The sequence below is a fragment of the Gobio gobio genome (assembly GCF_949357685.1).
Source record: "Gobio gobio genome assembly, chromosome: 3".
NCBI classification, from domain to species: domain Eukaryota; kingdom Metazoa; phylum Chordata; class Actinopteri; order Cypriniformes; family Gobionidae; genus Gobio; species Gobio gobio.
The window spans coordinates 56,984,188-56,994,296 of NC_137099.1; the positions used below are offsets into that span (position 1 = coordinate 56,984,188).

The 10,109-nt window shown below is 43.5% G+C and overlaps 2 protein-coding genes across 2 annotated transcripts; one reads left to right on the plus strand and one right to left on the minus strand.

Moving 5' to 3' along the window:
- Positions 1-267: 267 nt before the first annotated feature.
- On the plus strand, positions 268-4,297 carry LOC307124201 (zona pellucida sperm-binding protein 3-like; the record flags this gene model as incomplete). The annotated part of the gene is made up of 8 exons (XM_079813249.1): positions 268-404; positions 493-751; positions 1,170-1,288; positions 1,362-1,465; positions 1,549-1,726; positions 1,849-1,966; positions 2,048-2,130; positions 4,213-4,297. The coding sequence occupies 8 exons, from the start codon at positions 268-270 to the stop codon at positions 4,295-4,297; spliced, it is 1,083 nt and encodes a 360-aa protein (XP_079669375.1).
- A 2,357-nt stretch (positions 4,298-6,654) lies between these two features.
- Positions 6,655-8,711, minus strand: LOC307124202 (zona pellucida sperm-binding protein 3-like; the record flags this gene model as incomplete). Its single annotated transcript, XM_079813250.1, has 8 exons — positions 6,655-6,754; positions 6,823-6,905; positions 6,989-7,106; positions 7,248-7,425; positions 7,509-7,612; positions 7,686-7,804; positions 8,228-8,486; positions 8,575-8,711. 8 exons carry the CDS (start codon positions 8,709-8,711, stop codon positions 6,655-6,657), a joined length of 1,098 nt encoding a protein of 365 aa, XP_079669376.1.
- Positions 8,712-10,109: the final 1,398 nt, after the last annotated feature.

Consider the following 10,109-nt stretch of genomic DNA (forward strand, 5'->3'; position numbering starts at 1 on the left):
TATACATACGGCCGATGATTTATTTGTGCCAGTGTAAAAACCAGTAGAGTCGTAGGTCTGGAGATGCATAAACTCTACAGGTCCAGAGGAGAATCAAAGGTAATCAATTAAACTAAGGGGAGGAGCCCCTTTCATTCAGAGCAGTACAAAATGGCAGAGCCAAGCACTGGTGTGTGTTGTGGCATTTGTATCAAAGTTTGCTAGAATGGGGTTTCTGAAAGGTGTGTTATTGGTGGTTGTGATTGTTGCATTTGATCTGCCTGATGCATGGGGAAGTTTGATGCACCGTCAAAGTCCAAGAAGCATGGGGCAAAAATCAGATCCAGCTTCCAGAAGTCCTGCCCTTTCTCCTCCATGGCTCTGGAACCCTTTGCAAGTGGCTTCTCCGTTTCAGAGTCCTTTGGGTCCTGCCTCCAGAGGCCTTGCACAGGAGCCTTTTGGCCTCCAGGAGAAGCAGCTGTTGCAGGGTCCAGTGAAGCCTTTGGATTGGAGGTATCCCGTTGTTCCTGAGGTGCAGAGTGAGGTAGCGGTGGACTTCCAGTTGAGGCAACCCGTGACTCCCAGCAGCGTAGCGGTTCAATGCGGAGAGAACCGGGTTCATGTAGAGGTCCAGCAGGACTTGTTTAGCAATGGTCAGTTGATCCAGCCAACTGGTCTGTCTTTAGGGGGATGTCCTGTTGTTGGTCAGGACTCTGGGTCTAGGGTGCTCATCTTTGAGTATGAATTACAGGACTGCAACAGCGTGCAGATGGTAAGAACTCCTAAATCTTAATCTGTTTGTTCCAGTTTAGGATATCCAAAGTCTTCTTCAAGGAGCATCAGTTCACATGGTTGTTGTATTTGCAATTCCCGGGCAAGTCTTATACCTTTATGAATGGGGACATCCTAAAATCTCAAGTATTTGCTAAACTCAAATTTAAGTGACTTTAACACCAACAACTATCACGCATGAACTGACTCATTAGTGTTTATTAAGGCCTGTTCACACCAATGCTTGATATATACATAAACGTATACAAGCATATGCTGCAGTTGTTTTCTGCTGCTGTGAGTGCTTGTCCACTGTATTGCACAATACACTTTCTCCCATTCATAGTAAAGCTGAGACCGTCTTGGTATGACCTCTTCACGAGGAACTGTCTTGCTTTAACTACTACAATCTCTTACAGATGAACGAGGATGAGCTTGTCTACACCTTCTCTCTTACCTACACCCCTGAGGCTCTTGCAGGTACTCCGATTACCCGGGCTGATAGTGCAGTTGTTGGCGTTCAATGCCACTATCAAAGGTAAGTATCTCAATCACTTTCACTGCTTGTGCAACTGGGAGACCATTTTAATGGCTACTTTCATGAACTGCAGGCTTCACAATGTAAGCAGTGATGCCTTGAGGCCAACATGGGTCCCTTATGCCTCAGCAGAGGCTGGTGAAGAAGTCTTGATGTTCTCCCTGAAGCTCATGTTGGGTTGGTCCAGGTTTATTTTCTTAAATGCACATTTCACTTTGCAATTTGTGGCTCTGCCTAAAGTGTTCCCTTCTCTTTTTTAGATGATTGGTCCTACCAGAGGCCTTCATACTCCTATTTCCTGGGTGGCGTTATTAACATCGAGGCATCTGTGAAGCAGTACAATCATGTGCCTCTGCGTGTGTTTGTGGACAGCTGTGTGGCCACTCAAGTACCTGATGTGAACTCCCTTCCGAGATATTCCTTCATTGAGAATCATGGGTGAGGTCATGGCCCTTGATGCTATAGGACTGTTTTGGTTGCACTTTTTTACATCTCAGTCACGGATATGATCTAGTTGGTTGACATTCATGAGTTGCTCTTTGTGGTGACTTTGCTGTCAGGTGCTTTGTGGATGCCAAGGCTACAGCTTCCAGCTCCCGCTTCATGCCTCGGTCCCAGGTTGACAAGATCCAGTTCCAGCTGGAGGCATTCATGTTCCAGGAGAGCGACAGTCCTTCTGTATGTACTACGACTATCAGGAGTTAATTCAACTTCTCTTCCCATCTGCTTTGGCTTTGACTTGTCTGTCATCCCTTGCAGATCTACATAACATGTGTTCTGAAGGCAACTATTGCTTCTGCTCCCAGTGACGCTCAGCGCAAATCCTGTTCCTTTGCCAATGGGTATTTTACATTTTATTTTTTTTAAAGCTAACTGTTTGCCCATGGGTATTACATTTTATATATATATATATATATATATATATATAAAGCTAATGTTGCTTGTGTTGAAAGTGCTTTGTCTTGTTGTAGGTGGTTTGCTGCTGATGGAAATGACCAAGTTTGTGGTTGCTGTGACTCCACATGTGGTCCTGATGGTGGAACTGCTGCTGCTCCCTATGGAGGTTGGTGACTTTTGCTCTTAAAACATCAAAAGCAACCTTAAGTGCTCTAACTTGGCTTTTTTCCTCTAGGCGTTCAGTGGGAAGGCAAGGCCACACTTGGTCCTGTAATGGTTCAAGGGCAAAAGAGAGCCTCCCAATAAAACTGACAAACCAACCCTTGCTTGTATCTCGTTGTTTTTGGGGGGTTTGTTTACATGACAATGAGGTGCTAAAAACAGACGACAAGGTTGTCATCGGTCCCCATTCACACAGATCTGCAAAAATGGGCTATATTCTGCATGCCAGGCCAGTAGTTGGTGTTACTTTGTCAAGAAACACCCAGCAAACATGAAATGTGCATGACATCATGGGCTGAATATGATATTGCTCCCTATACCCTAACTGTGCATTCTCACTGCCGGCGGCGAGAGCGTCAAACTTCGCTCTGGCCACCCTGCCATCGACCCTGTGGAAAGATTCATGGACAAGACCAAGCATTTGCTCTACGTCAGAGTGGCTGCCACTCTGACATAGCTTGAATGCTTGGTCTTTTTTTTTTTTTTTTTACTGCATTTAAAGGGGCTGCAAACAATCATGATCGGCATTTGTGCAGACTGACCACAGGTAGGGTATAACCGTATAATATAACCTCATGAAATCATATAAATGTGAAAGTAAAAAAAGCAGATCACTGGAAAGAACTTAACAATTATAGTTACATGTTTGCTAATGAAGGGAACCAATTAAAAGCCATTTGAATGTTGCGCGTCTTATCAAACCTGCCGCACCAACAGTGATCAACCTCTCTATTTTTGCTTGAACTAATGTGGTCGGAACCAGAGTTTACAGCATTGCGTTCTCTAGAATCATCTCAAGCGGAGCACTTCTACATTCCCATTGGCTGCCGCCGAACCATGAAATTACCATAAAGTTGACCTGATTTCAACTGTCCTCGACACCCAAATCGTCCAAGCTGCGCTGCTCTCGCCGGAGCTCGCTGCCGGGCTCCCATTGAAAATGAATGACTTCTGGCCACTTTGACGCTCTCGCCGGCGATGGTGTGAACGCACAGTTAAACAGGGCACTATGAGGGGCCAGCCATTTGTAGTGGTGTCCAAAACCATAGTGGTCGTTATTGAGTGCACTTATTCTATTTCACATTGTACTGCAATAAGTGTACAGCCAACGTACACGGTGGCTGTCTGAATTCACTCCGTTTTTATTCACTCCTTCAAGTGAACTGTATTCGTGGACTAAAGTAGGGACTGGTGATTGAGGGTTTAGGGGTGATTTGGGCTTCAGACATGGTTTTCAGTGTTTCCAGACAATGGAATCCTTTTCAAAAGATTTTTTCAAAAGGGTCTTTTTTTTTTTTTTTAATTTTCAAAATGCTGTTGTAAAAATGAACACAATGCAGAAGCTTTTAGTTGACTGGAGACCAAGGTTTCGTTTGCACTGATCTTTTGACCATATTTGTGTTTTTTTTTTGTCCCACCTGTGTAAAAAGTGAATGTGAACATGACTGTTTGCATTAATCTCCTAATCTCCACCTAAAATGATTGTTGCTGATCACTTTATGCAACATGGTTGACCCTCATGATTTGAATGGCTGTAAAATTATTTTCTAATTCACATTGGGTGGCCATGATTTTGGAAGATGACATGGGCATGGACCAATCACTGAATAGATTTCTTTTTAGGAATTTTCTCGGATAAATTCACATTGAATGGTGACATTCCTACATTCAACACACATTTGACACAGAATTTTGAAGACAATACATTATAATATACACATTTGAAATGAAACACATTTTCCACTATGTCTTAATTACACATTTTAAACCTGTGCGTTTAACTGACCTGCCTATACATAGCCTAGATTTTATATCAGCCACCATGGATACCAAAAGAAAACCGCACTGGTGGGAGGAAGTGCTGACAAAGATGATGCCTGCTCTGTCTAAACGATATCGTTTGATTATCTGCCCGTTGTCAAACATTTCAAAAACATTCTTCCTCTCCTGAAAGATTTGCACACGACTGTCTCCTCAGTGCCATCACAAGCCCCTACTGGCATCTCCTAACCACTTGAGAGACCTCTCGAGCTGTCTTCAATAACTGGGAGAGTAAAGGCCTGTACACACCCGGACGAATATCGCACGTGCTTATCGCCAGCGTTTTTCGTGACGTTTTTCGGCGCGTCTTGAGTGTTCACACCCAAGCGATTTTCACTGGCGATGCGCCAAGTGAACGTGCACATTCAGTCGATGCGCTCCCGGTACACAAGGTGGTGCTGCGGCACTTTACGCTTCTGACACTCGCTTGTCACACAGAAGAAGAAGAGAGACAGTATTTACATGCTTGCCAAAACCAGATATATTATGTCTATGGCCAAAACCATTCACACACTTTTGCTAACTGGCAAGCAGCATTAGCAGCCCAGCTTCTTCTTTGTCTACTTACTACTTCTTTGTCGTATCAATGTGTGCTTGGCAAGACCGCTTTGTGCTTGAGCGCCACCAAGTCGTGTTTACTGTCACTTCAGCAGCTCCAGGCACGTGAACAAAAGCGCTGGTCTCATTGGTCGGCCAGTTTTTTACGCGCCACGTCAAAATAAAAAAACGAACCCGAGGCGTTTTTTTTTTAAATGACACTTTTAGGCCTGGCGTTTTACGCGTTGGTGTGTACACTCACATTGGCGCCCATTGTTTAGTCACGAGGCGTTAAACGTCGGCGATAAACGCACGCGAAAATCGCCCTGGTGTGAACAGGCCTTAAGAGTGATTCTTAGCTTTAAGAAATTTCATAACTTGCTTTTATACTTAAGTTTGAAAGTAGGAGTACATTTCATGAATTCTCAGCACTTAAGACTAAAATGGCACTTTGAGAAGATTGATAAATACGAGCCATTAGGGTGTGCTCCACACATCACTTTTGGCCACTACTGTATGTTTGATGTGGTCAGTGCCACAATGGTGTTATTTAAGACGCTGTCCACTGTGTGCTGATCCAAGGCATCACCGGTGCACTGCTGCATTTTTCCTGTTGCCAAAATATGTAATTCTGATTTGTATTTCTACCGTTAGAGCATTGATTTGTAGGAGAGTGGGATAAGTTATTTCTTAAGTTAAAGTCTTTGAGAAGCTTGATAAATACGGGCCCTGGCCCCACTTTTAAACTTAAGTATAAAAGCAAGTTATCAAATTTCTTATGACAGTTATTAAAGACAGCTCGAGAGGTCTCTCAAGTGGTTAGGAGTTGCCAGAAGGGGCTTGTGATGGCACTGAGATAGACGTGCGCAAATCTTTTAGGAGAGGAAGAATGTTTTTGAAATGTTTGACGACAAGCAAATAATCAAATGGGTTCGTTTGGACAGAGCAGGCATCATCTTTGTCAGCGCTTCCTCCCACCAGTTCAGTTCTTTTGGTATCAATGGTGGCTAATCATATCAAAACCTAGCCTATATATAGGCAGGTCAGTTAAATGCACAGGTTTAAAATGTGTAATATGGTGAAAACTTTAAGTTTATTAGACAAGTGAAAAGCACAAAGTTTAAACAACTTGGTACAGGCTGTAAAGCACAGCTTCACTCTTAACTGCCACACTCATTTCCAATGTGTATATCAATGCATTCTCTTAAATTTTTCAAATGTGTATTGAATGTAAACTCCTTAGGAATTTCACCATTCAATGTGTATTTATCCAAGAACATTCTTAAAGGAAAGATTCCGTGATTGGTCCATGCCATCATCCAAAAATCAGCAAATCATGGCCACCCAATGTGAATAAAATTACGGCCATTCAAATCATGAGGATCAACCATGTTGCACAAGCGATCAGCAATCATTTCAGGTGGAGATGAATGCAAACAGATATCAGTTGCCAGTCGTGCGCAAAAAAAAAAAAAAAAAAACTATGGTCAACAGATTACTGCAAACACAACCTTGGTCTCCAGTCAACTAAAAGCTCATGCACATTTCATGTTTGCTGGGTGTTTCTTGGCAAAGTAACTGCATCAACTACTGGCCTGGCATACATAAGACAGCCCATTTAGTAATTTTTGCAGATCTGTGTGTCCAGGGACCAATGACAACCTTGTTGTCTGTTTTTAGCACATCATTGTCATGCAAACAAACCCCCCCCCAAAAAAGGAAAAGTCAGACACAAGCATGGATTGGTTTGTCAGTTTTAATGAGAAGCTTTCTTTTGCCCTTGAACCATTACAGGACCAAGTGTGGCCTTGCCTTCCCACTGAACACCTAGAGAGGGGGGAGCCAAGTTAGAGCACTTAAAACATCAAAAGCAACCTTAAGAGCAAAAGTTACCAACCTCCATAGGGAGCAGCAGCAATTCCACCATCAGAACCACATGTGGAGTCACAGCAACCACAAACTTGGTCGTTTCCATCAGCAGCAACCCACCTGCAACAAGACAAAGCACTTTCAACGCGAGCAAAGTCCACTTTAAAAAAAATTAAAAACCAACATACCCATTGGCAAAGGAACAGGATTTGCACTGAGCGTCACTGGGTGCAGAGGCAATAGTTGCCTTCAGAACGCATGTTATGTAGATCTGCAAGGGATGACAGACAAGTCACTAAAACAAATCAGATGGGAAGAGAAGTTGAATTAACTCCTGATATTTGTAGTACATACAGAAGGACTGTCGCTCTCCTGGAACATGAATGCCTCCAGCTGGAACTGGATCTTGTCAACCTGGGACCGAGGCATGAAGCGGGAGCTGGAAGCTGTAGCCTTGGCATCCACAAAGCACCTGACAGCAAAGTCACCACAAAGAGCAACTCATGAATGTCAACCCGGTCATTAACGTCAACCAACTAGATTGTATCCGTGACTAAAGATGTTAAAAAGAGCAACCAAAACGGTCCTATAGCATCAAGGGCCATGACCTCACCCATGATTCTCAATGAAGGAATATCTCGGAAGGGAGTTCACATCAGGTACTTGAGTGGCCACACAGCTGTCCACAAACACACGCAGAGGCACATGATTGTACTGCCTCACAGATGCCTCGATGTTAATAACGCCACCCAGGAAATAGGAGTATGAAGGCCTCTGGTAGGACCAGTCATCTACAAAAGAGAAGGGAACACTTTAGGCACAGCCACAAATGGCAAAGTGAAATGTGCATTTAAGAAAATAAACCTGGACCAACCCAACATGAGCTTCAGGGAGAACATCAAGACTTCTTCACCAGCCTCCGTTGAGGCATAAGGGACCCATGTTGGCCTCAAGGCATCACTGCTTACATTGTGAAGCCTGCAGTTCATGAAAGTAGCCATTAAAATGGTCTCCCAGTTGCACAAGCAGTGAAAGTGATTGAGATACTTACCTTTGATAGTGGCATTGAACGCCAACAACTGCACCATCAGCCCGGGTAATCGGAGTACCTGCAAGAGCCTCAGGGGTGTAGGTAAGAGAGAAGGTGTAGACAAGCTCATCCTCGTTCATCTGCAAGAGATTGTAGTTAAAGCAAGACAGTTCCTCATGAACAGGTCATACCAAGATGGTCTCAGCTTTACTATGAATGGGAGAAAGTGTATTGTACAGTGGACAAGCACTCACAGCAGCAGAAAACAACTGCAGCATATGCTTGTATACGTTTATATGTATATATCATGCATTGGTGTGAACAGGCCTTAAGAAACACTAATGGGTCAGTTCATGTTGCAGGTTTGAAGGTCATTTAAATTGAAGTTTAGCAAATATTTGAGATTTTAGGACTTCCCCAATCAAAAGGTATAAGACTTGGTCTTGAATGGCCAAAACAGCTGCCCTGGCATTGCAAATACAACAGCCGTGTGAACTGACGCTCCTTGAAGACTTTGGATATCCTTAACTGGAACAAACAGATTAAGATTTAAGAGTTCTTACCATCTGCACGCTGTTGCAGTCCTGTAATTCATACTCAAAGATGAGCACCCTAGACCCAGAGTCCTGACCAACAACAGGACATCCACCTAAAGACAGACCAGTTGGCTGGATCAACTGACCATTGCTAAACAAGTCCTGCTGGACCTCTACATGAACCCGGTTCTCTCCGCATTGAACCGCTACGCTGCTGGGAGTCACGGGTTGCCTCAACTGGAAGTCCACCGCTACCTCGCTCTGCACCTCAGGAACAACGGGATACCTCCAATCCAAAGGCTTCACTGGACCCTGCAACAGCTGCTTCTCCTGAAGGCCAAAAGGCTCCTGTGCAAGGCCTCTGGAGGCAGGACCCAAAGGACTCTGAAACGGAGAAGCCACTTGCAAAGGGTTCCAGAGCCATGGAGGAGAAAGGGCAGGACTTCTGGAAGCTGGATCTGATTTTTGCCCCATGCTTCTTGGACTTTGACGGTGCATCAAACTTCCCCATGCATCAGGCAGATCAAATGCAACAATCACAACCACCAATAACACACCTTTCAGAAACCCCATTCTAGCAAACTTTGAAACAAACGCCTCAACACACACCAGTGCTTGGCTCTGCCATTTTGTACTGCTCTGAATGAAAGTGGCTCCTCCCCTTAGTTTAATTGATTACCTTTGATTCTCCTCTGGACCTGTAGAGTTTATGCATCTCCAGGCCGACGGCTCCACTCGGTTTGTATGGCTGCGTTTACACTGGCACATAATAAATCAGCGGCCGTATGTATAAACTCAGAGTAAAATTGTAGTCTTAAGTGTGTCAAAATTATAAGATTGACGTAATTTTACTCTTATTCTTAGACTTAAGAGTAAGTGTGATTCATAAAGGTTCCTAAGTGTTAAGACAAGGTCTCAGCTCCTAAATTATTTAAGAGAGCTGGAGAGGTATCCTAACCTAGTTAGGAGTAACAAGATGGCAGAAGAGAGGAGGAGACACACTTTCCAACGAAAATATAATATATTGGAGTTAAATGATGACACAGAGTTTATGTAAGGTAAACTGACGACGGGCCATTTAATTATTAGAAAAATAATGCATATCCGAGGTGTTGATGCGGTCACGACGCGAAGCGAAGTGTGCATTATTTTTCTAATGATTCAACGGCCTGTCGTCAATTATTCCGCTTATACTACGGTTACCACACCTCAAGACATCGATCCGATGATATATTTAAAGGGATTCGTCCGGTGTTTGTACTTAAAACGCTATTGTACGTAGGACTATTTCTTCCGCGTCTCATCCAACGGCTCTTTTGCTAGTTCCAAGACGTCATTTTAAAGCTGGTAACGGAGGCTTGAGCCGTTGATAGCATTCTACTGTAGTTATTAATGAAGTTATTAGAGAGAGAGAGAGATAGAGAGAGAGAGAGAGAGAAACATCTGTCATGTTTTTTTTAGCCCTGTAATTTCCGCTATTACAGTTAACTATGCGAAGTCATATGAAATTGTAATGCGGTCAAGAGAGCTGCCTGGAACTACTTTCACTGTGAGTTTCCCAGAAATTAATTGCACACCTCAGAACGTTCATCAGCCAATCAGATTCAAGCATTCAACGGCCCCGGAGTATGCAAAATTATAAAAGCTTGATTGTCAAGATATTCTTTTTGTAACTGACCTGGTAAGAAATGTAATAACTTCTCTCACTCTACAAATCAATGCTCTAACGGCAGAAATAAAAGTCAGAATTACATATTTTAGCAACAGGAAAAATGCAGCAGTGCACCGGTGATGCCTTGGACCCAGCAGTGTGTCAGCACACAGGGGACAGGGTCTTAAATAACACCATTGTGGCACTGACCACATCAAACAGTATTTATCAAGCTTCTCAAAGTGCCATTTTAGCCTT